A 27,390-nucleotide genomic window follows, 5' to 3' on the forward strand; every position below is an offset into this window, starting at 1 on the left:
GTTATATCAGTATCAATCTAATTCAATTTCATTTTTCTAAACATACTTTTATTTTAATAAATTAAATCAAATATATAAGTTTAAACTTTTAATATATTTTAAAATTTTCCTTAGATTCATTGTCTACCTGTGTCTACACTGGTCAGTCTAACATAATTAACTGCTAAAATACAGCAGTGTTAAAGTAAATACAAAGCATTTTACTGTTATAATGTGTCTGAATATTAAACGAGACTTTACAAAAGAATGGGACAGACAAAAAATTTTTCTATAATTAAGAAAATAATACCTTTTCTCCACATTTTGCCCGTCCTGGAGAGAATCCTGGGTCTCCTTTAGGGCCCTGTTGCAGAGAAATTAAGCTTAATAATACCATTGGGAGAGAATTATTAATAATACATGCTAAAACAAGTATTTGTAAATGTGCTTCCTATTATAGATATTTTTCTCATAACTTTTTCAGTAAAGAACTAGGAAAAAAATAAAATAGTGCAGGTTCCCACTGAAGTGAGATTTACATTTGCAAATTTCGTGCAGTCACAAAACATTGAAAAGCAGATTTATTGGTAAATCCAAGCAGGATTATAGCAGACATTCCAGCCAAATTGCTCTACCTATGTCTCCGTCAATTCAGGACACCAGCTGTTCCTCCAACACCATGCAGGATTATCTGGCTGTATTACTGAATGAACCATAACCTTGTACAGGTTTCCTCAGGCTCATCTTTCCCACAGTGCCAGAATACACAAAATTAGATTTTCTTAACGAATCTATTTTTCAGAGACAAAAGAATAAAGCCAAACCTCATGGATACCCTTAAAATACTTTAAAAATGCTGCCGGATTTTTTATCAGGAATTAAATGCTGAGGACATCAGCCACTGGTTGGAACTGCTGGCCCTCACTCAGGGCTGGATCCTTTGCTGGAAGGATATTAATGTTGTGCCATGTTTCAGAAGCAACTGCATAAAGGATCCTTCAGCACAGGAGGGAAGAATTCATGCATCTTAAAGACAGAATAAAATTCTGCATTCTTTTACTGCTAGAAAATTCTTGCAACTCATCTGCCACGTTTTAAGATCAAACAAGAGTGTGTTTGTTTCAGTGTGGGCCAACTGGATCTTCATAGCCAAAACTTCAAGAGCACCTGGTTAATTTTTATTTAGAAAAAACCATTTTAGAATATACTTGTATTGAAAGGACAACTTTTAGTCTAACTGAAAGGAAAGAGATCACTAAGCACCTAGTAATATATATATATTTTTTCATATTGAAATAAAAAAAATATATATGCATACACATATGTACAATTCCTTCCATTCTTAAACTCATGGGCAGAGCTACATAACTGATCAGAATTATCATCCAGTGGAGGGAGAAAATAATTATAAAACAAAGCCTAGCAGTAATTGGTTACAATTAATTATCTTCCTAGCAATATATTCTATTATATAGCCAGCATACGGTAAAAATTAATTATGAATCTTTAACTGTTCCTATAGAACTAGATAAAAACAAAAACCAGTCACTTGGTTTTACAGCACTTGGCACTGAAAGCTTTATTAAACTTCTTTTTATGTCCTCAAGCAGATTTCAGCACCTGTCATGACATGTCAGATTCCTGCAATTAGGAATCATACTAAACAAATTATGGTGCTGCCTTTTTCCTAACAAATCTATCAAATTGTTCAAACTAAATATGAGTTGAAGGCATTCTGCAACTGCACAAATCTGTCAAATCTGTTTAAAGGGCCTATGTTACACAAGTTTGAAGTTGTTATTTGAGCTTTCAGTCCAGTATTTTTTCTTTGATTTTAAATATCACATCGATAAATCTTCAGAAAATGTTTCTAGCATACTAATCAATAAGAATGTCTGAGATATTAGAATATTTCAATATCAAAAGTTGGACATGGACAATAAAATAGCAATTTATAGGCACTGACAGTCTATATTTTACCCTTTTTTTTTTAAAGCAAAGCTAAAGGTTACAACAAGTAAGCATTTAAACTTCAGTTTATCAGGGGCTGAGCTGATTGATAGGAACTCTTTTGGGAAGTACAGATTACTTGCAAAGATAACAGTTTCCAAGTCATCATTCTGCATACATAGGTGTTTTTCTTTCCACTGAGTAATCTGCTATTTTGTTTTGATATGAAGTTCAATTTGATTGATTACATTCAATTAAAATATGTTTATAGTAGCAGTCTCCATCTGTAAACAAAAGTAGGCCAATTATTTCTTTTATAAGAAACAGTTCTGGGGCTTCCAAAAAGTCATTAAAAAGTTCCTGTATTTACATGGTGCCATACATAAATAAACTCACCTTGGGACCTGGCAATCCTGGCAATCCTGGGTTACCATGTGGTCCTGGAATACCCTATTAAAAAACCCAAACAAATGAAGAAGAACAACGAGCAGGATTACTCAGTACACCACTGAACAAATGTGAATGCTTTGTAGAGAATAATTTTACTGCATCTTTCCTGCTTTTAGAATCACCAGTTAGGATTTTCAAAGGATTCACAAGAAATAAAACATACACATTTTTATAAAAAATTGAAAGTGAAGTTGAGTACCCCCCCTTTCTTTTACAAATCTCAGTTTCTGTCGTCTTCCCAGGTAATTCTTAAGAGGTATTTGGCATAGTCACTGCAATGTTGCTCTCCAGCTACAACACTTGAAGGCATGGGATAAAATCAGTAAAATCATATTCTGAGGTACCCAGCTATACACTGGAAAGGGAAGGAAGTGGGTGAGTTCTCAGTGACTTAAAAGGTGTCTCAAAGCAATGCATCCCACCTCCTTTTAAAAAAAAAATCTCAGATTCTCCTGATTCTCCCACAGCTACTGTAGAAAATGGACTTGTTACTAAAATAATTCAACTTAACCTATTCCAAGAACAAAATAAGCTATCAAGACTATCTCACTATCTCTGCCTTCCAGTATAAGTGTCTGTTTCTGCAACATATTCAGCAATCCCCACTCCTTGAAAAATTGCACGTTAGGAAAAATATGTGTTGCAATGGCTGTCAGCAGCTATTCATCTTCCAGGTACTGAAGGACCAAACCAGCGAAAACCTGTCCCTGATAAATTGGCAACAAAGCTTCTGTTGACTTCACTAAGGCCAAAATTCTCCCAAAATTCCCTAATCCAAATACCAAATATAATAAGAACACTTTTCAACTTTATTGTATATTCAGTGGTCTAACAATAGATAAACTCGGTGTTTGTCTTTCCGACACAAGGCTGAATTGCATTCATTATAATCTACCAATTATACCTTGCAGTAACACTGAAAGCTGTATCTCTTAAGTGCTCCCTCTGACTAATGACAATGTTGACATAACTCCACAGAAATGCTAATCCCATGTGCTGTTTGAGAGATTAATTTGCACACTGGCAACTTTGGAGGCACTCTCAGGGATTTAGGAGAAAGGAAACAAATAGAAAGTGCCAACATAGCTGCAGTGACTCCTACTTTTGCTTCCTGCAATGTTACTGTGCTGGGGCACAGTACTGCAATACAGAAGTGCAAAAGCATTCTCATGGAATGAGAGGCATCAGAGGAGTTTCATATCATCATTAGTTCTGAAATTGCTGAAATTTCGTCATTGAGAAACTTGGAACAAGCCAAGACACAAAAAACATTGTCAGATGCGGACTTCTTTATCATAGAACTGCAGGGATCAAAATCAGTTTTCAATGGAAATCTCTAACCATTAATCACACATTCCCCAAGTGTCCCAACCATGTGGATCTCTGTCAGGATCAGGCTTGGACACACACTCTGATGAAGGTCCAGGCAATGCAGCTCTGCACTCTGCTGTTTCCCTTTGACATCTTGAGTCACATTTCAGGATCACAAATGGCAGCTCATGTGAAGGAATACAGAAGTCACACTGCAGGCTGCTAGATGAGGAAATGAACTTTGAGTCAACAAAGTTTTCACAGGCTTTTTGGCTCACAAATCTCCCATCATAACATACATCATCACTAGCTGCACCTGCTTGAATTTATCAGTATTGTACAAACTAAAGAACGCTGACATTTCAAAACAATTTATATCAAATAGTTTTATAGACTTTTTTGGCACATATAAATATATTTTAAACTCAGAACTACTGGTAAATATTCATCTCAGCCATTTTCATCCTTTTCCAGGCACCCTACTGTAAGCTGTCTCTTCACATTGAAAAGCATATCCTACACAATAATTAATCCAGAGAATTCACACAGTAGAGCATTGTGCTTTTAAATACTCTATACCTGTAAAAGGACCTGCAGAAAAAAAATCCCAAACAAATAGCAGCTGGGCAAGGGCAATCTCACCAACAGGCATGGCTTTAAACATATGGACCGCCTCCTCTAAAACAAAGACATCTTTCCAATTGTGAATATCTACTTGGATATATGAGATTCTGCCTCTGATGCCAGACATATCCTTGCCACAGGCAGTGTGCAACAAAAAAGCTGAGTTGTAAGAATTGTCAGCTCTTACACAGAAGGATCCAAAAAGCCATGAAGAGATGAATTTGAAGGAATGCCTTTCATTTTATACTTTTAAATGTGTCTCTTCTACTCCCTTGCCTCCAAACTGCTATAAAGCATCAGTCTGGTTTTTGGCCTCTTTGACCAGTGCCCTTCCTACCCATCAGGCCAAGTTTAGAGCATCCTGTGCTGTGTTGGCTTTCAACATACTATTGAGCAGCATCTTGTTTAATCGTTCCTCAAAGGCGGAATCAAAACTCCTCCCACACATCTGCTGAGCCTGCATATAAGCTATTCCCTTATCTCCCACTTTCAATTTGCCTGAATGAGGGCACTCCAGCCACAACCATTCACATCCCCAGCCACCATGGCCTGAAATCATCCACACAACAAACCTTCACCTGCTCCCTCCCAGCTGCCCTTCTCCTGAAATCCCCCAAATCAACCATGACCTCAGGGACTCCTCAAGCAAATGTTTTTTGTACACAATTGCACAAACATGTATTTGCCCTCTTTTGCCTCGTCAGCTAATCCATACAGTGGCATGGGCTTTTGGCCCTTTCAGGCAGTGGGGGCACAGGTTTGTGCTCACTGTGGCAAAGCCCATGCTCTGTCCCCAGGCACAGGGCAAGGCTGCTGTCCCTGCTCCTGTTGGGGTGCACTCATTCACACAAAAAACCCTATTTCCTACTGTAGCTCATCTCTTTAGCAAATCATCCTGATATTTATCAAGCTATGACCAAGCTGCTGAAGCTCAAGAGATTAAAAGAGTTTTTTGGGAGTACTTTTTTCCCCCCACTCTGTCTTGCAGTGGTTAATTTTGTAGCCTGCGCTTCCTCCTCAGAGGCTGTGGCCTGTATTAATCACTCCCCCTCATTCCAAACACAAATGAACGTGACCTTAGATTGCAGCAGATGGGAGCAGCATGGAAAAACTAGAAGTTAATACTGGGAGCAGCAAAAGCCAGGTGCAAATGTAACAATGCTCAGTGTATACACCCATACATGGGATTAACTCTGCTGGAGGTTCACAGCAGGAGAAACGGTTTGTTTGTCTTACTTTAACCCATCCGACAAATGTTAAGAATCATACGCTTTCATAATCGCAAAGCATAGCAATGAAACTGAGAAAAACAAAATTATGCAAATTCCATACTGATTATTGGTGACCTGCCTAGAGGTGCAGAAGAACATAGTTGTTTTACTCACCCGAGGACCTCTCTTCCCTGAAGGACCAGGTAAACCCGGAGGACCTGGAGGACCCTGGTGACAGAAAATCAAAGCAGTTGAGGCTAAAACCTGAGCCAAGGACAGTATCATAACTCTAGATGAGACCAGTTCTGCTAACTGATGACCTTCTGCTCGTGCTGACCTCCTCAATTTAAAAAGCTACTCCCAAACTACAAGAAACTGTGTTTTTAATCTGGCTCCAAATCAGTTTCTATTTAGAAAGTATCTTGTGTCAGAGAAATTGGAGCCAACAATCTGGATAGTAACTTTTACTCAAGTGTATTGGTACTAAAGGAAGAGAAGATCAGGTGAAGCAAGCAAGTGCAATGTATTTCTAAACAAAGGATAGAAAATAATTAAGCCTTTTCAATAAGCACGCTGGCATGCCAAACCATTTAGAAAGGTTGGAGTAACTGTGAAAAAATAAGATACCACCTCACAGAAATGACAAACATGAAATAGAGAAAATAAATGGGGACAAATTACTGCCCAGTTTCCTATTAAAAACTTCTAGTAAGAATAACCAGTGGCACATTTGTCCTTCTAGATAATGAATATCATTCTCTTTAAAGATAATGCAGACTTTTTAAAATGCTAGTATATGATCAGATGTAACTTTTACAAATGAATTAGATTTTTAGTCACTGTATTAGACAGTGTAACACCCCCTACATATCTAGTTGTTTTGAACATAGAAACCTTTTCTTTTCTATATAACGACTGCTGTTCAGATTCAAAACCCCAGGATCTACTTCATTGTACTCAAATACAAATAAGAGCTCTAAACTAAAATCTGCACTACTTTATATTATATTTCATCTATTAAATTAGTGTCCTACAGAGGGATGGGCTGTTCTTAAGGGTGAATCCACCCCCATCCACATTCCTGCACAGCAAGCCCCCACTTTAACAGAAACCATGTACTTTCTGCAAGGGCATTTGGGCATCAGGAGAGTCAGACCTCATGAAGGAGGTCAGTGGATGATAACAGTTAGGGGTTCAACCTGCTCTTTCACCCAGGCTTCCTCACCCTCCCCTGTTCTGTACGTATGACATCCTCTCAGCTGAGACACCAGGAAAAACACTGAGTATCACAGTGCCCACCACCAAACAACAATGCTGAAAGCTGGCTGAAAGGAATGCCAGGAAAACCAGAAGGGTAATTATGGTGGCTGAAATGACCAACATGAAGGTTTTGCAAAACAGAAAAAAAGAGATAAAAAACGAGAAGTGAGGAAGGAAAAAAAAGACAAACGCCCTTGGGGGTCTTATTAGCAAGCAATGTTTCATTAAGACAAAAGATGGATGTCTAAAAACCTAGTTTTGTGTGATACTTCTTTTTTCTTAGAAAAGTAATGTCACTGTCAGAGAAGAGAGTGTTGATTACAGAATTTAGGCATCATTAACTAATTACACTAATTTGGCCAAAATACAGATCACTTATGGACAGTTCTGGGAAAACAACTGTTGTTCTGAGGAATTAAAAATAAAAATTATTTCCTTTCCAATTAATCATAATAAACATAGAAGTTTAATTGTAGTTGGGAATTTTTGCATGTCTGTACATGCTACGTTAAGTCAGGCTGAAACCCATACCTGCACTTCCCTCTCTGTGCAATTTAGAAGACACAAGCCTGTGTAACAACCCTGGTCTTTAGATCAAACCACATGTCATGCTTTTAGCATAGGACATTCTCTATTCACCACGATTGCATAAATGCTCACTAACATCCTCATTTTTCTGAGGTAAAAAGACCTCATGTTTAATAGCACAAGAAATGTAGCAGAGTGACACATGGAAAACTCTTGACCTGGCATTCTTGTCCAGGTTCAAAAATGCACTTGAAAGGGCACAGAGAGCTCCCACCCTGCTCTGCTGAACCAATATGCTTTCAATATCTCCTCTCAAATTGTAAGTTAAGAGATGCCCTTTGATTAGATAATTATCATGGGACTGAAAAAGAAAACCTATCTTTTATTAAGTGAAATAGTTGCTACTCGTGTGCATTCTTTTGTGATTTCTGATCTTCTCAATCCCTGTTTCAGACATTTCCTTAAAAATACATTCATAGCTAAACCTCACCATTTTCCTAATAGAAGTCTTAGTGAGTATTAAGATCCCTGATCTTTGTTGCTGATTTATTGAATGAGGGCGATGAGAACATTTTTCCCTACGTGACTTCTTAATTTTTTTAAACGTTATCTGCTTCCTTTGCAACAGAAAACAAATACACAAACAAAAACTCAAATCCAATCAACCCTCACTTTGATTACACTAATTCATAAGTAACTATCCCTTTTCATACAAAAAGAAAACCACAAAACAAGGAAAATCTAATCACAACCAAGCCCTCAGAAACCCCTAAAAGAAGCAGCAAAATATATTTTGAACTAGGCAGACAGAGATTAATGATGCTTTCCCAGGGGGTTTTAAAAGTCAACTGTTGTAGATGAAGCCTCTGGTTCACAACAATAAGCAGCTGCCCCAGCCACTCAGGTGTTTGATTAAAATATTAACAAGGACTCTCCTTAACTAGAGACATTACTCTTTAGCCTCCATCACAGACTCCCTGCAACTCAGGCAACATCTCTGCTGAGAGCTGACTTTAGTAGAGCACACCTAAGCCTTCCAGGTCATGCTTTCCCAGCTAGCAGTTCAACATTATTCCATCCTATGTATTTCTACAATCTGTGAAAGCAACTACAACCTCAAATCAGCATGACTATTTTTATGCTTGCTAGGAAGCTACTTAGGCCTCTCAGGCATCCATGAAAACCACAGAAATCAACATCTGAGAGTGAGCCAATCTCTCTTAAACCAAGAAGTAAGTCACTTGTTTGAATAGCTTTTCCTTCAACTACTGAAAACAGTAATTAAACAAACCTGAAGCAATTAGAAATGTTAATGTGATTTTTAGCATTTGACATTTTAACCACCACTACCAAATAAAACAAAACAAAAGTTACTTTGTATAAATATTACAGATGCAAATTTAAAGTTAATTCATTTAATAAGATCATTTTGCTCAAAACATCTAATTTGTATCTTAAGAAAGGTACTACAACTTACCAGCTTTATGAATTGTAAGCATTTAATTTATCTATTGGGCAGAGAAGCTCAAATTTCAAATAATCATTGTTTAATCCTGAAATAATAAAAGCAGATGCTACTCTTTCAGAAACTTTCACGACCTTTTAAATGCTCACTGGAATGAATGTAAGGAACTTTCCTAGACATTTCCTAGGTACTGAAGCCCTTCTATGGATAGATCTTTTAAACTTGCCCTATTACCCAGAGGTAATAGGAAACATTTCATTTACATATAGCAAGTCTCTAAGGTTTCAGACACACAGCAGTAAATTCTGCATTAAGTAGTTAAAACGTCTGCACAGGCATGTGTTGATCCTCATGCCATTCAATATCTAAGTCCTATTCACTGAACTTTCTCTTATGAAACAGCTCTGAAATTTCTCTTTTAAAGACTCTTGACTATATCTCAACCACTCAAATTCAGCTGACCTCAAACCATTCCTTTTTAAAAGACTAAGTTAAAGAAACATACCAGCTTAACACTTGATTCATCAAATATGAAGACAGTCCTTCAGGAAACCAAAAAACCCATGAAACTTTCTGCACATCATCACCAAAATACCTGCAGTGCAGCAGTGAAGTAAACAGAAGCATCAGGCTCCAAACCTATTCTAAAACCTCTCCATGAAAGAAAATTTCACTTCTAACACTGCTAATATTATTTGTTCTGTTGTTCAGGTATTACTTTGATAAGCTATGTTTTCTTTTTGTCCCACCTAAAATTTCCTACTCTGTCTTGCCATACTTTAATGTGAAGAGGCAAAAAAGTATCTTTATTAACTAGCCCTTTGCAAAATTATAACATTTGTTCCTAACTTTCATTACTAAACACACTTCTGTTTTAAACTTTGCTCAGAATCATATTTTCTGTAACTATACCTCTATTACTGCAATCATCTGCAATCCTTTCCATCTGTCTACATCTTTCTTAAAGCTCCTCATCTAAAGTTGAGGACACTTCTCTGAACTGCAACCTCATCATACTCAAATCAGTAAAAAAAGTAGCCTGTCTCTGCTACTCACCACTTCTCCTAATGTATCAAACATCACAGCAGTGAGATGCATCAAGTCTCTGCTGCAGCATGATATCAATCTATGATCCTCACGACTGTCAAACCATGGTCACTCCCCCATCACCTATTTGTACTTTTAATTTCTGTATTATTGCACTAAATTTAATCCCATCAGTTTTAGACCGTCTGGAATTCCAATTCTGTCACTCAGAATTCTTCTTTGTGCTCCTAGCATGCTTTGTTTACTTTCTTTAAGCCCTTCATACAAATATTAATTGAACTGTGGAGCAACAAGGATCCTACCAAATTTGAATGTCCACCTATTGTTTTAATTCTTGTTTCATTTGCATTTCACTGGAAACAATAAAATCTGCACACTTCTCTTTCCAAATGCCCAAGAGCAGGCAGTCATCTCTGTATGATTAACCTCCTTTCTTTACAGCTGTGGAAGTCTCCCTTTCTCGGTCAAGAATTCCTACAACAGTCAAAGCAATATCATCAACATCAGAGGAATATACATATTGCCTTGAGTTATGGATTAAAGTTTTTCAATATTGTTGTACAGAAGATAAGGAAACTGCAGCAGGTTTCAGGAGAATTAAATGAAATGCTTGAATATTTAAAAATAACATTATCTTTTTGATACTAAAAATAAACCTGCAGGAATCTAAAGTTTTTATCTGAATCATCAGATACAGAGATTTCTCAGCCTAGGCAGGGAAACGCATGGAAGGGATTAAGTGACCAATATATCCCCTGTGGTCAGGGAGAGCCTCAACAAGCAATGCTGTTCAACTGAGAAATAAGCTAAGAGAGCAATAGGCAAAGTGTGAAAGGCTAGCTAAGAGTAAAATAAGTGAAATAAACTAAGTGTGAAAGGGAAGCTACTGCTGTTCATTTAGCACCACATTTAGGATCTCTGAATTGCTCTCTCAGTGTCCTTACTCTCCCACCTCTTGATTGCAATAGAACATGTCATCCAGGACTCAATTCTGTTTATTGCAGGGCTTGCCATTTCCCATTCCACTTGGCAACCATTCCAGACTGCTTCTCTTTACCAACTAGAAGGAACAGCACCATTTGGTCTTCTACCATTCTTCCTTCTGGCAGAGTGTGTTGAAAATACAGAAGGCTTTTCCAATGCAGAAAACTAATTCCTACTTCACTTCTCTTAGAAGGCCACATCCTGTGCAGATAGGCCTGAAGATGCAATTACCTGCCAGCAAGTAACATAAATCAGCTCTTCAGCTCACATCAGCCTCTCCTTTTACCAGTGTGGGACTATGTTATTGCAAACTACTTTAGGATTGTGCAATGAAAAATATCAGCTTGAAAATTAAACAGTTAAAAATACACACCACATTCATTTTTGTAATCTTTACAGATTACCAACACCCTCTGCATCCCAAAAAAGAGTGGCTCATCAGATGAACAGAGCAGCATTCCCTTGAAAGAAGTGTTTCAGGAGCTCATACTATTCCAGTTTAAACTCACTTCATATTTTTCTTGGGGGATTCTGGCCATTGCAACTGCTAGAATTTTAATCAGGGTCTTAATAGTTTTGAAGAAATAGCTGTCCCTGTTTTATACAGTATCCATAAATGAAAGCCTAAATTTTGGAGTCCTGCTTTGCAGTGGTGGGTGAATTCCACAGCTGTGGGATCATGGAATATAAGAGGCCTAATTATACAAGGCAAGAATCAGTTCTGGTAGATGATTAAAAGCTAAAAGAAGCTGAGTAGTTTAAGAACCACAGAAGCTAGTCCTTGCCTGTCAATTCCAATAGAAGGAACATTAACTTCTGAGTTCAAATCTTGAAAGAAGATTCAAACCAACCACAACATAGTAAAAGAAGTAAAAAGAGGGGGTTTCATGCCTCATCAGGACTTTTTGCTGCAAGGGAAGTTTTCAAGTTCTTCAGCATTGCTTTTTTAGGCTCCACATTGCAAAGGCTCTGTGAGCACTTACATACTAAAGTGTTAGTCACACATGTAAAAGCTGCATTAACTCTTGTCCTCTCTGCATGGGAGGACTAGACTAGAAAGCAAACCAAGATCATCTCTTCCAGTCGGAAGCCAACAACAGTAGCAGACAATGAGCCACAAAATCTCCACAGAGCACAGTTCTTAGTTCCATGCAGAGACCTCCTCTCCCTTTGGTGTCAGCCTCTCTGGCAGTGCAGCATTTTAGCTTTGCTTCTGTTCCAGTAGGTGCTGCTGGCCCCTTCAGCCAACCTAGGGCCCACAAAGGTCTAGATTAACTTCCCAGCTCTACCAAAGGTTTAGATTAACTTCCCAGCTCTGCCACAGATCTTTAAGACCTCGGGCATATTATCTAAATCCTGACCCAGCAAAACACCTCAGCACAAATGCACCTTATTCCCTACAGACTACAATCTGCATTCCTAAGCAAGACAAACTTCTCCATCCCCAGTCTGTAAGACAGGCATTGAAGATGGTAACACAGACATCTTTCAACACTCCAAATTAGCTGTTGTCTTTGCCACTGTACGTGTGGTGCCCGTGTCTAGAAAAAAAAACCCGGAGCATTTGCTTGGTGTTTGTTAGTAATGCAAACGACCAACAACATGATCAGCAGCCATTTCTGTGACACCTAAAGAACAGATTTAACTTTCTTGGCTGTAATTGACTGAAATCACAACAAACAAGCTACAGGTTGAAATTAAAACCTTCCATTAGTAGCTACTAAACATCCTAAGCTACAAAAATGGAAATTAACCTCATGCTGATGACAGCTACATGCTTAGAGATATGTTACCAAAAATGCTATCATAAGGGACAAAGAGAGAAAAAAAGACTGACTTCACGATCAAAGAAGATTAAGCAAGAGCCCCTCTGGAGTAGTGTGAATTACTCGTTAACACATTTTTCAATTGTGTAACAATTCCTTTGTGCTTGGATCCTGTTTAGAGAAAAAACTGAACTTTTGAATAGATTCTTAGTTGTTAACTAGTACAAGAAAAAAATATTTCAGTGCTGAAAGAACAGACACAATAAATTTATGGTCATATTCAAATACATATTAGGAACTGCTTAACACATATCAAAGTGCTTTCCAGTAATGAGCACACAGATGAGCACTTACAAAACCAAAACCAAACAACAAAGCAAGTGAAATTATTTACTTCGTGCTATGGTTTAAAATTTTAACCAAAATCTCTCACAAGCACAAAGCATAATCTATCATATTTCCCAGGCTAAGCAGGAACTGATGTTCTTTCTGATCTGATCTGAGCTTCACATATATGGACACATTTTTATGTATTAAAAAGTTTATGAGCCTTGTGCACACAATAAGAAAGGATAAATGAGTTTCCATTAAAAACACTACTGTGCTTTTGCAATTGCATCCAAAATCACTTACCCTGTAAACTGAAAAAAAAAAAAAAAAAAAATCTCTATATCTTGTTAAGACTGTTCAAAAACCATTTTATACGTGGGTTTTCTTGACCCCATAACCTTGGTTATGAATGATTGCAGACTAGATTCTGCAGCTGGTGTCTTTCTACAACTAAAAATTTTGACAGCATTGCTCAACTAAGAAAACTGTGTCAGTCTTCCAAGCAGCCTGGTTGTTCTTTTTATGGATTAGCACCTATATTTGTGAACTGCATTAATTTAGCCTGCAATTTTATTAAGTGAGCAGTCTCTGTAATTAACAGTTACAAACATCCAGCTGCATTCCAAATTTTAAAGTCTGGGTTGCCTGCCACTTCATCAGAATGTGAATATCTTGGATGTCTTTATATTCTTCCAGTAAGTAAAAGTATATGACACTTACACAAAAATTACATGCAAGAAAGAGACATATTTAGGGCAGGCAAACATTTGTACAATACAACTGGGAGAAGTTGCAGTGACAGCTTTGGCATGCTTGGAGAGGTTTCTTTCGAAGCCTCTGTTAAATGTATGCTGCTGCAATATAGTATAAAGAGTAATAAAGAGAACTTACAGGAGGTCCAGTTTCCCCCTTTGGACCTCTGACACTTCCCCTTTCAAACATTTTGCCAAGATCTTCATAGTCATAAGCATAATTATCAATACCATTTTCATAACTGTTTTCTGTATGATAAGTCTCATCAGCATCAAATGCACCTTCCCGCCCCGGATGGAGTTGATTATCCAGAGGGAGCTCAGCAAGCAAACTGTACAGGGTTGTGTGGAAGATTTGCTGCTTTTTGTTTGGTTCATCTAAATGCTGTTTTGCTTTTTCCATTCCCTTGCTTTTAGTTTTACTCTGTTTTACAGGGGAGATGAGAGAAGGCTCAGTATGTCTGCCTGCATCTTCCGTGGTATTAGCTGAACTATTTGGATACGATCCTGCAGGGGTTTTAGTGATGTTTCTTTTTTTGCTCATCTCCTGCTGCTGAAGAGCCAGATTGACGTTCTCCTGGAGTTCTGTTTGAGGCCAAGCTTCCAGCACCAGAGGTTCGGTCTCTGCAAATTCCCATGCAGAGTCATTTCTTAACTCAAAGTGGTCTGGTAGAAAGTGAATCTGAGCAACATTGGTAACAGGCACATTTGATACTTCTTTCCATCTATAAGCTGATATATCTTCCTGGTTTTCCTCATCAGTGATCATCTTTGAAAAAACATCCAGCCCATGCGACACAAGGGAAGCCCCATGCAGAGATCGATACGTTTCAGCCTGGCGACACTGCTGTTTCACATATTTACAATAGTTTGCAGAGGCTTCTGCAGAGGGAATAATATCAAGCTGACATATAACTCCTTCAAAGCTGACAGAGTGAGAGTTCATCCTTCCCAGGGTAAATACACCCTCTGAATCAAATGTCTCCACTTCCGAAAGTACTTCACTGCTGTAGTACTTGTTTCCACACTCAGCAAATACTGAGACAGTCTTGTCTCCAATGCCAATGGCAAATGAATGCCATTGTTCATTATGAACACAATAATCAAAGTACACAGGCTGCTTCCCTCCAGAGTACACCGCTACTTTTCTCGGTAGCAGCTGCACACCAAACTGGAGCCTGCTTTTGTTCCTAATACTGAAAAGAAAAGCATTACTGACTCTGTAAGAATACAACCCAACCAATAAGGTGAACTGATGCCCCAGATTCGATGGTATGACTTGAGTGACCGGGGACTCAATATGGGCATCACTACTTAGTACAATTCCTGATGCAGTTAGACGAACACCCTGAGGTAATGGAGAGGATGTTGAGGGCACCGTTGTCTCTGATGGCTCTTGAACATCTTTCACAAGGCCTAGTTGATGAAGAACATCTATTGCTGTAAAAAGAAATAAAGGCACACTGTTGATTTAATTTACAAGCTCATTTATTCAGATCCATATAAACAAATGTATATACAGCATTTTAACAAATTTGTACCTTCCTGAGCATATACACTTCACACAGTAAGGCCACCAAATCCCTAGTGGAAGGCACTGATCTTTCACATAAACCAAACAAATAATTAAAGCCAGATCAGAATTTCCATCTTAAAAAAAGCCCCAAGCAAAACAAACACACAGAAAGGCCCACAAAATGCCCATTGTAGGTTAACTCACTTAGGAAAGTGAAAAATCCTCATTTGCTCTCTTCAAGCTTTCCAGTGATCAATGAATACACTTTGGTCAGTTCCTTATTTATTTTGCTAATCATGTCTACTCTTTGAGCAGAGAATTGCTTTTTTTTTTTTTTTTAAATCTTTTCTTCTGCAAAAGACCTATGCTTTTTCTCTTTATCTGAAAAGTTGGAATGAAAGCATTTGAGGGAACAGTTGCTTTGTTAATAAGAAGGGACAAGCTATTCACAACACAGTAACACCTCAGCAGAGCACCAAAAGGTAGTCACTGGCTCAAAGCAAAATAGAAAGGTAAGCCTTGCCAAGGAGCTACTATGTGTTGCAGGGGTAATTCAACTGGTACCTGGGAAGAATTGCTGTGCTTTCACAGGGACCTCTCCACTCACCAAGCAGGGCCCTGTGCCATTACTAAGCTGGCTACAAAGGGAATTGTTTGTATACTGTATGTATCTGTGCCAAAGTTAGCCTGACTAAAAGAAAACAAAGATCTTTCCAAGGGGAGATGCAACTGAGTGCACCGCCATCGCCTCCTTCCCCTCCACACAGTTTACTTGTTAGAGCCACGGATGAAGTGAATTTGGAGCAGTGGAAGTAGTGAGGAGCAAAGAAAGAGGAGAATTGTCAGGACCCAAGGGGTAGTGCTCCCATCTTCTGGCTCATCTCTCCCCCTAAAGTGCACAAGGCTGCAGCTACCCTGACAAGACATTGGATTAAGAGTGCACTCTACAGCAGCAGACATTAAAGAGACAGAGCAGCCAGCTGGCCCACTGATTTATGTTCTATAGGTTTGGCTTTGACATATAGAAGTCTGGATAGATCTTCCTACAGGGCAGAACGGGCAGTGGTTCTTTCACTAGATTCTCCAGTTTCTCATTCAATGCAAGCTATGTGATTTAAGCCTTTCCTTAGTCTGGGCCTTAAAGTGTCTCCCTCTTTTACCTGGCTAAATATCTTCACCTAATGGGTAGAAACACAATTATCTATCCTCCTGATAAACTGAAATCATATCTGTCCTGGGATAAGAAATCAAAGCCACCTTTGGGTAAATCAACAGCTGAAGGTTGATTTACCCAATTAATTTCATACTGCCTAAATCAGATTTGGCTAAATTGGAGTTGGTGGGCATAGATACCTTTCTTCAGGATAAATATAAAGACACTGTTATATCCCTTATGATGTAGCTGAAACACTACAAAGGCTTGAGTAGTAGCTAAACCACCTATCCCCAGGACCCTTTCTGTAGGGTCTCAAAATAAGACAGCATTTATGGCATTGATTGATTAGTAAAATTGCTTGTGAGAGTGTCTGTGAAAGGTACAGAAATATTGCAGATGTTGAATCAAAATGCAATCACAGAAACATGGAACGAGAAGATTATGAACTAAAACATATGACATGGGAAAAGGCTGAAGGAATAACTTTTGGCTTGGCCTAGAGACAGGAAGGTTTGGGGGAATCTGATTAAAATTGTCCATTATCTGAATTGAGGCCATAGGGAAAACAGAGAAAAGCTGAGGACTAACAGGCACAAGCTGCAGGACAAGAAACTTCAGCTCCGTACAAAGAAAAAGCATTCTCACCACAAAAGTGGTTAAGTGCTGGACCAGGGGACAGACACATTGTGTAATCTCCATTCTTGGAGATTTTCAAAGACCAACTGGACAGGACCCAACAACCTGAAATAACTTCAACACTGACCCTGATCTCAGCAGGAGTTAGGACCAGATGTGTTCAAGGTCCCCCTAACCCAAATTTTCTGATTTTTTTGCACAAGGGGAAACTGAACACTAGTTTTCACAAACAGCATTGCACAGAAGCATACAATATCATCTGTTCCCATCCCTCACTAGAACAACTTCAGTGAAACACCTATATTAAAAATTACTTGTAGTATCCAATTGTGGATACAAAAATGCTGCTAGCAAGAAATTTTCCTGCTTCTTTATAAGCCCGTGAGATACTTTTCTCTCTCACGAAGATATTAGCAGAGTTCTATAAACTATGAACACCTGTGACCTTGCAAAGCCTTGTTTATGGCACAGTAGAAAAATATTTTGACAATGGATGTTTTAGGATTTTAGCCTATCACCCCAAGGCGTGGCTGATCCTTTGTCCAATTAGACTATGAAGAAAAAAGTCTATAAAAGAGTTTGTAAAATAATTAAATCAATCAATCTTGCTGCACAACTCCTGCCTGCTGGATCTCTCTCCTCCTGCCTACGGCTGCGGGACACGGTAATATCCAATAGTTGCACTGATCAAATAAGCCTGGCTGGGCAGACACAGGCACTTGCTACAGTATTTTGCTGAGGGCACTTTTACTATGGGCATACTTATACTAAGTAAAAAAAGCTATTAAATGGCACAACAAAAATCTGGAGTAAAGAAGAAAAGTTAAGAAATTGCTGCTACATTAAAAGAAAAGAGCCACTGAAACAAATGGATGTTTGCACTTTAAGTGGAAAAAAAGGTCCCCTTTCCCAGTTTCCCTTTCTCTGTTTACTGAATGTATTCATAGCAAACTTTAAGAATAGACAGATGTTGGCTTAGTTTCAGTGGTAAATTATGAGAAGTGCCTGAGATTTCCTTGAGAGTGATTTATAAATTGGAACCAAAATATCAACCTGAATGCACTGTACATCTTGAAAATTAATTACACACCTTGTAGTGTTTCTAGTCATGTTTGAGATTCACGGATGGGCCAAGATTATCCTGGCGAGTAGCCAGTGCAGACAGAGGTATGGAGAAAGAATAGTTCTGCAGAAAGTCCTGTGTGTGCCAATTTCTCAAGATGTTTTGCCTCAGAGCAATTAATTTACTATGGCTGTATTTTTATCAGTCAGGCTGATAATAGAGGTCAGGTTATAGTAGAGCTCCGAAGCACAGCGCATCTACTAATGAACCATCACACTTTCCCAGGACCCTGTCCTGCCTGGTCTGCCTGTAGCTCTGGAGGAGAAAGCTGTGCTTGCACTGCCCTTGTGAAGGGAAGCTGGAAAGAAACACAGGTCCTGAGCTCTGGGCAATGCAGTCTTACACATGTAAATAATCCCCAAGGCAGAATACACTGCTCCGCTAATTCTGTGCACTGGCTGGGCCAGCTGACTGCACAAGGAGAACAGCTGCTCGTCCAACCTAAGGTTGTGTCTAAATATCACATCCTAACTTGAAATATTGGGCAAATACTTGTATTTTAAAAATATTTTAATTACATATTTTTATTTTAAAATAGTAATGCATGTGATCTATCTAAAGTATTATAAATTCAAGTATAAAATAAAAAGCCTTAACTGGTTTAAAAGAGTCAGCTTAAAAATTACATTTAGTAGCCTACTGCTACTAAACCTCAAACTGCAAGCAAATTTGCCAGATTTTTGGCAGTTCTGATTTGAAAAGAGAGCATAGTTTAAAAGTTATTAAAAAAAGAAAAATCATCAGCAAGGATGATGACGAATAAGACTATTTCCTATTTTTTATCCTGCAAATAGATTTCTGCAAACAATGACAAGTCTTGAGAGAGCTAAACACAAATAAATGTTGTGTGAGAAATGACATCAAAAAAGTAAGTATGAAGTAATTATCCCTTGCTGACTTGCTGCCTGTTAACCCACTGTCAAGCCAAAAGGCTGCTCCAAACTTTTTTGGCCAGTCATTTCACTTCTGGTCCAACATGTATTTTTATTTTAAGGCTTTCAGAAGCTCTTGGCAGCACACAGGATTTTGGGAGCAGGGAACCCTCTCATTCTTCCTCCCAGCATGACAACCACTATTTGCTTTACCTATCAGTCGTCAGTTTTCTTTGTTTACCCATGTCTACAAAACATCTGTCTTCACTTACTGCTTATTCAAGCCATTAGTCCCCCAAATTGTAACAGCTCAACTTCTTGAAGGAAAATTTTTTTGGGGTTTTTGGTGTCAAGCTTTCCTTCCACTTTCTAGGAGAACTTTGAAAATTCACAACCTTCCTGCTTCATGAGGGAAGGCAAAATCTAACACCAGCTTTGGCAAAAAGCCTTCTGACCCTCTTGTGGCACAAAAATAACCCCACAAAGGAATTGGGGAGGGATTAAGGGATTTGACTATTGGATTGTTTCACACACATATTCCATTCAGCCCCTCTTGTTCATTTCCCACGTTCTTCCATACTCACAGCTACTCTGAAGGCAGGATCTCTGAGATACTCTCTCTGTTTCAGCAATCTTAATACATACATTTCTCCCTTTCTCATTTCCAGTGTGGGTAGGGGAAAAGACAAGGGCCATTCATCAATCAACTCCACCAGAACCAAGAGTAATTACTTATCAGATTGCCCATTTTCTAGGTGATGGTGCATCTGGGTACATTAAGGTACCTGGCTGCAACAAATGCTCTCCCGGACACCAGATCAGATGACTGGCATAGGAAAGCCAGCAAGACACATTAATTCTGTGTGTCCTTAAGCCCCACTCAAAGTACTATTCCTAAAGACTGAGACTGTATCTTTACACATATTTCACTGAACATGATTTATAGCAGCATACCAAATCGAACAAGGTGTATCCTCTCAGGTAAAGTGTGAGAAGGGAGAGAAAAGGTTTATTTCTCTGCAGAGGAGGAGGGGGGGCTGGAGGGATGAAGACACTCAAACTGTCACCACACAGCTGTCTCCAGCATCCCTCACCTGCTCCCACTATACCAGGAAGCAGCAAACTGCCTCCCTAAAAAAGCCTCTTCCCTTTCCATCCCTGCAGGCCTGGGACAGGGCAGGCCACACACATCTAACAGTGCTGCCCCTCCTCCAGTGAGAATTGGCTCAGATTATAAAAATCCAGGAAAATCCCATCATCACAAAAGCGCATGGGCCCCACTGAGCTGGATGTGAAAAATCAACAACCCATCTTACCAGGCAAGCAGTGGGCAACATTGGAAGGCAAAACTACAAACACAACAGTGGGGGAAGCAAAACAAAAAAAACACGACTGAAGGAAAAACCAAGCCTTGCCAATCTCTGGGAATGACAAGCAGGAAAAACGCATTGGTGAGAAGAATGGTGGGAGGCTGCTGAGATATCCCAAAGGGCTCTAGCAAAACACTATCAGGAATGAGTCTTGTCTTAACCACGCACCCCATCTGTTTGTATTCAGATGAGTATTTGCAGTTAACACACTCACCCAGCCAAGGATGACCTACTTCGTGCTTCACCTGTACAGCAAAGGACTGGGGTGGATAACTGATGCTGCCACTCTCATGGCAAACAAGAAGTGACTAAATGGCACATTAGCCTCCATCACTTTGGGACCCTTTTATTCCCACAGCAGTCTCCAGAGCAAGCTGCACATCTGGTGCTGTTGTAACAGCTGGCAGATTAAAAAAGAAACTAAAAACAAGACAACCCTATTTCCTCACTAGCATCTGCATCTGAATGCAAAGCCAAATGAATACCAAATTTCACATTTTGCTTTAGTGATGCCAGCCTAGACTAAGCCTTTATTATACACAGTGGTTTGCCTGCACAGCCTTAAGTGCAAAGGTAACCCAGTTATAGCTTGCCACCCCCAAGGACTCCCACTTGCAGTGAAGACACAATCAAAGCCTTTTCACTGTACAAGGCTTCCTTTTTATGAAGAGCTTGCTTAAATATGTAAGCAATTTCATAGACAGAAAATATGAGCAATTTTCAAAAGGTCATCTTTTCCAAACTGGTGCTTTAAACTTTTGCTCTCATGCTGTAACTGGTATTTTCTTTAACTCATATGAATTAAGGAACTGAACCTAAGGTCACGAGGAACAACAGCCTTTTATTTTCATCTACTAACAGATTATAGAAATCCTGTTATAAACAAAGCATTCTCACCTTGTTTGGGAACTTGTGCAACACCCACAGCTACACATATTGCAATAAAAAGGAGAGCTTTCCTAAAAGGGAAAGAAAGAAAAAACATGTGAGAAAACATCTACAATTTCAGAACTCCAAGGAATCAGAAACCTTATTCAAGACCCAAATGGCAGGATACCACTGACTTCAGCAAGTCCTGAATCAAAGCCATCACATTGTACAACTTTCCACTGATACTGAGAAGGCGTTTTACACAAAGATCAAGGTTGTGTATACCCTCATAGACAGCACATATCTTTTACACTGGCTTTTATTAATAAAATGACTGCATCTGCTTTATATTTTCTTGCAGCAGCTTTCAAATATAAATTCTGCTATGTAGTAAATTTCTTCCTGGCAGAAAAAAAAATGTACTGTAAAGAAACCATAAAATAAATGACAAGTTAATTCCTGTAGAGATCATTAGATATTTTTGACCTCCTATCAGTCGTCTCAATAGATCACATCACCTTACCATAAGTGAAAATTTTGTGTCAAACTTGTTTTTGTGTTATAAAGCTTTATCATGCTACAAGCAAGATATGCTCTCAAAAAAGTAAAAAAAATCCCATCACATTTTAGCTTAAAACTCCATGATCAGGTAGAAGTGTGTGATACTGATAGCTATCATAGGCTCACTGTCCTGGTTTCAGCCAGGTAGATAATTTTCTTCTTAGTAGCTAGTGGAGTGTTGTGTTTTGGATTTAGTATGAAAATAATATTGATAGCACACTGATGTTTCAGTTGTTCCAACAAACACATGTAAGATTGATCTAGATTATATGCTCAAAATTTGCTTTAGAAGCATTGAATGTTATACAGAGTACATTTTTACTGTAGTTAAGAACAGACTGCTGTTTTTTACTTAATTATCTTATTAGCCAGATTAACATCTAATCACTCCCTTATCAATGACTGAATCTTTTAATAAATGAGAAATATATTTTCTGTTATTGTTGGACAACCAGGCACAGATGTATGTAACAATTATAGTAACCTCTAACTACTCAGTTCTAAGACGAAATAGTTCAAAAATATCAGAAATATAGTTCTGATACTAACTAGTCAGTGCACACTCAAGCCCCAGCTCAACCCTCTTGCTCATTAATTTAGGCAACCTCAGTGATTTCTCATAATATGAAATTCTAGACTGACTGAAAATGTTTCCTGGACTGGGTCAGAGAGCACTTGAGTATCCGGAATCAAGAGTATTTGAAAGTAACAGAGTTGCAACTGAACACCTATAGCTCCATGTCACCTAATCTTGCCAGCTAATTAGTCAGATTTTCACAGGGGAAAAAAAAAAAAAAAAAAAAGGCAGGAAGAAAACACTACCATTTTATACAGGAATATATGGTTTAAACAGAAAGGAAAGGTCCTTCACAGATCTATAAGTACATATGCATACACACACATATATAGCAGTATTTAGTGAAAAGTCCTACTAATTCTTTAAAGGGTTTGGAATTCAAACATTTCAGAAACATCCAACTGCGTGAAAACCACAGAACAATAACATGGTTTTATCAAGTGGACTTCTATACTGTGAGAGCTTAAATTTTGGCAAATAGAACAAATGAATAACTTAAGGAACAGCAAGGCACGAGAGTCATCATTGCCACTGTAAAACAGTAGATACATCATGTCTCTGAGAAGAAAACGCACAGAACTTATCGGATATTCCAAAATATGCATCAGTGCTTCAGCTCTGATCAGAGGGAGGGAAAGGTGGAAACTACGCCTTACACATCCCAACCTGCTTGTAGGGGCACGTTCTTTAATTAACCACCGCTACAGTCCCTAGCTGTTCCTCCCTTCAAGCTTTCTCTGGCTGCAGACATGAAATGTCTACTGGAGTAGTTCTGCCACTCCTAAAAGAGACCTGACACCAACTGTTGTCCAAACAGCACATCCACTACAGGACACTCACTTCAGTTTTTTCAGAGTTCTAAAGAACAGAATTCAAGTTCAAAGTTTCTGCATCACACAATGCATCATCTTTTGATTGAATGAGAAGCTCAGTGACAGGAGACAGCTGCACCAGAAAGAAAGTCCATGCATTGCACTGTATCAGCTAGAACTCAGGACAACCCTTTATTTGACTTTCAAAGGTGAAAAATGGATTTGCAATTAAAAATCACATAAAATATTTTAGCTGCCTACAAAATAAGGATGCTCAAAGAATGCTGAACCCCAAAATTCAAAGATGATTCCTCTACTAGTTACAACAGCCTCTTCTACTACACCAGCCAGGTGCAAAGCTGTGCGTGTCAGGTATCTGCCTCTGTCACCTCCCAGCAAACATTGTAGGAAAGCAAGAAATTCCAAAATGTTCCCATTACACAGCTGTAAATTACACAGATGCAACTGGATATACAGAAACACTTAGTGAGAAATAAAGACAAATGTCTGGCTTACACAGTGCTCTCCAGTTAATTTCAAGAACAGATGAGTGATCAGCTAAGACAAAAAACAGGGACCAGAGACAACCATAGGACTGGGGATCCTCTAACACGTGAGAAAAGTGAGACTTCCTTCGATCTTTTTTCACAAGTAAAGTTTTTTGTAAATGAAACCATGTGCAACCTAATTCATGCAAACCCTCGCTCTTGGTTGAGATCACTACTCTGTATATTTGCAGATCAGTCAGTTCTCAGTCTTCACTCTCACACCAGGCTCCCTACTGTGTGTTGGCTTGACCCATCATCTGCCATAGCTGCATGGAACTTAGCTCCTTGTCTTGGCCAAGTCCACAACTCTTGGAGATGTTGGGACATGCCAATAGAAAAATGCAGAATCATGTGGCATGGAAGACTTCAGCTGACTCAAATGCTGGCTATTTTTTCCCCATTTAATATCACACATGAAGCTGTTCCAACACCTAGGCTTTAGGGCATAGCCAAAGGGTATCTCTTAAAGTTCCTCCCCTTTTCCTACCTTTTCATCCTCTCTATTTAACATGCAAGTGTAAGCTGAGAGCCACTATTTAATCATTTTGGAGGAAGACACTACCAAATGTGATTGAGGTAGTCTACCACTAAAAATGGAGTTTATCTTCCTGATAATCTTTGCCATCTTATGGCCATTTGCCTCTTCCTACAGAGTGGACAGCAACTATCTGTGGGGGTTTTTTGCATTAGGGGTGATGGATGGATGAGAAAACTGATAAGCTTCAAAGCAATTTATGGCAAGCTACAATGAAAAATTCTACCCTCTGAAGACTACTCAGCAGCATACAGAGCTCAGGTTTGGTCAGTGCACAGCATTATCTTCTTCATTCCAGCATAGTTTCCTAAATCTCAAGTTTAAAGGAAGAAATACCACTAGCTGGCTGCTAGAGAAGACAAGAAAACTCATTCCCAGTATGACTACCCCAGGAGCATTCAGCCCTGCACTCACCAGGGATGGTGGTTTAAACACCAGCACCTGCCCCACATACATTCCTTCACTGGATCTGTCTGAGGACTGCTGAGGAGAACGGCCCAGTCTGGTTCCATCAAGCCTAAGAAGGGCTTTGGAAAGGTCACAGCACCCTGTGGACGGAGATGCTCTGGGCCTCCCAAAGACCTCAAGCTCCTATAAACTTTATCTTTCAAGATGTGAAGAGAAAGATAACTTTCTTTGCTGCTATAACGAAATTAGCCAGCAGGTCCAGTGCTGCTGTCCCAATTTTAGAAGACCTACTAGCAACAGAGTTTGTGGGGACATAGCAGCCTGCAAAGCCTCTTCGGTGTGACAGTCACATGCCCTTTGGTCACAGATGGCACCATGCAATTAGCCAGCAAGGGGGAAGCTCCTGAATTCTTTGCCAGATTTCCCAATTTGAATGAATGGGAAAAGGGAGAGATACAGGATGAGGTGAGAGGTAGAGGGGCAGTGGCCTAAGAAGAGTTCTACAACAGGGCTAGGGTTCAGAGAGAGGAAATTCCCTGCCTGGTGGCCCAGACATTCTTTGGACAGCATCTGGCTTAAAATGAGAAACTACCACATTCAAAAGAACAGTCAACTCTGTTAGTATTCCTAAAAGAAAAAAAAAAAAAAAAAAAGAAAAAGATGTGATTACAACAGTTTTATGAGTAAATCTCTGATTGCTTACACTAGTTCTCTTCTCCAGATAGCATACGCTCTTTTGTTCTGTATTAAGGCAAAAGTATACAGTTTAAATTCCCACTCATGTGAAACACTCTTCTTTCACAGGGTTTGTCTCTGTATATTTTGTAGATCGTTCTTCAAACATTCTACAATTTGATGCTTGCAAGAAACAAGGGTGACACAAGTCTGTTCATACTTTAAAACTAAATATTCAGTCAATAAAAGGGGTGAGAGATTTAGAAGTCATGCAACTGCTTTATTTATTTAACATGCAGAGACATCCCTATACAGGCCTGACCTAATGGCATTTCAACAAAAAAGGTGGTTGAAGTTGCAAGGGGTTTCTTGGTTTGACATATGCTAAGGAAACCTGATCCTTTTGCAAGGAGTTCTGGTTTCCTAATACAGGCAAGTGACCAGGTTGTTTCCTCTCTAGGTAAGTAAATTAGGTAAACATTATAGAAGCATATAGATATATGCTCTGAAGCTTTCTCAGATTTTGAACTTAAGTAAACTGCATCTCTGCTACTGTAGATCTTTCCTGTAATGCAATGTATGTTTCTCCATCAGCAATATCCCTTTACAGATTTCAAATAAAACAATTCTTTTAAATTGCATTTAGACAATTCCTAAAGAAGTCCCAAAGACACAGCCATTAAACACAGATCTCCTGGGAAGGCCACCTTCAGGCAGCCCCTTAACTGCTCACAAGCATTCAAGTACACCCAGATTATACACTAGGTGCACTTTAGCAGCATAATCCTCACTACAACACTAAACAAAGTCTTCTGTCCCGCTCAGAGTGCTCAGTAAACTTAAGACACAGCCAGAACAAAATAAGCACTTTACAAAGAGTGACACATATTAGTAACCTCTCTAATATCATTACAGCTATCATAAATTCACAGCCATCTTACCTAGGCTGCTTTCAGGTAGGGAGCAGAGCTCTACCTTTGCAGCACAGGTGGGGTGCATTAGAAATACCTCAGCCAATTGCAAAAACGTGAGTATAGAGCAGCTCATCTGGCTATCTTTATTATTAAGAGAGTAGCCTTAGCTCCTTAACGTAAATTCTACAGGTTTTTTTGTTTGTTGGTTTGCTGCGTGTTACTAGCTAGGTACCAAAGGGGCGCACGAGCTGCCAGGCTACTGTGGGCACTTGGGCACGCTGTTCCCCGCGATCCTCGTTCCACCTAGGGGATCGGGGGGCACTGGTTCTCCCCAGGAACACCAGAGACAGGCTGCCCGGTGTGGGCTCGGGCGGGGGAAGGACGACATGAGGGCGCTGGACGGCACGGGGCACATCCAGAACGACACGGGGTGCGGAGGAGAGAGACCGAAGTGCCAGCGGTACAGGCGGTCTCCGTCCGGGCAGCCAGAACCCCGCCGGTCCGCCGGGGGCACCCGGGACCCCGTGGGGTTACGGCTGGCCCTCGGAAGGTACGGCTGGGGACGCTGCCCGCCGGGATCGTCGTTCCTTACCCGCGGTGGGAGCCGAGCCGAGCCGCAGCCCCAGCCCCATCCCCTGCCCGGCCCCGCGGCGGAGTGGCGGTGCGGTGCGCCCCGTCTCGCCGCGCCGGCTCCCGCTTACGTTTGTGCCGCGGGAGAGATGCATCCTCGCCTTGTCCTCTCGGCTCCCAAATGCATTTGTATGCATTTGCCCGGGCAGCGGAGATCCGAGGGAAAGCCGAGCGCCGCGCCGCCGCAGGGTCAGCTCCTGTCCATGAAAGCCCGCCGGCCCCGAGGTCTCCGCCGAGCTCCGCGCAAGCCCGAGGGCGGCCCGGCCGCGTACGGCCCGCGGGGGCGGGCGCGGCGGGTCGGGGGGGGGGGGGCGCCGGGGGCCGGGCGGCGGGGGCGCCCCGCGGCTGCCCGCGGAGTCCGGCGGCGGAGCGGCGCTGCACCGCCTGCCCCGGCGGAGCTCCCGCCCGCCGCGGTGTTGAATTTCAGCGCTGGCTGCCTGGCGATTACATCAGCACACACGGCCCCCGGGGCGGGCCGGGCCGCGGCCCCGCATGGTGCGCGCTGCCCCGCGCCGCTCTCCGGGCGCCGA

The 27,390-nt window shown here is 40.2% G+C and overlaps 1 protein-coding gene across 3 annotated transcripts in view; it reads right to left on the reverse strand.

Moving 5' to 3' along the window:
- Nucleotides 1–27,115, reverse strand: part of COL24A1 (collagen type XXIV alpha 1 chain) — a 127,420-nt gene extending 100,305 nt beyond the window's left edge. For all 3 annotated transcript variants that reach the window (XM_039556227.1, XM_039556226.1, XM_039556228.1), the window contains exons 1-6: nt 26,932–27,115; nt 21,228–21,289; nt 13,797–15,097; nt 5,700–5,753; nt 2,326–2,379; nt 290–343 (exon numbers count right to left, since the gene is read on the reverse strand). In XM_039556227.1, the coding sequence (XP_039412161.1) occupies nt 290–343; nt 2,326–2,379; nt 5,700–5,753; nt 13,797–15,097; nt 21,228–21,289; nt 26,932–26,987 (1,581 nt within the window). In that variant the 5' untranslated portion in view covers nt 26,988–27,115. The remainder of the gene's footprint in view (nt 1–289; nt 344–2,325; nt 2,380–5,699; nt 5,754–13,796; nt 15,098–21,227; nt 21,290–26,931) is intronic.
- Nucleotides 27,116–27,390: the final 275 nt, after the last annotated feature.

This window comes from Corvus cornix, chromosome 8 (assembly GCF_000738735.6).
Source record: "Corvus cornix cornix isolate S_Up_H32 chromosome 8, ASM73873v5, whole genome shotgun sequence".
Lineage (NCBI taxonomy): Eukaryota > Metazoa > Chordata > Aves > Passeriformes > Corvidae > Corvus > Corvus cornix.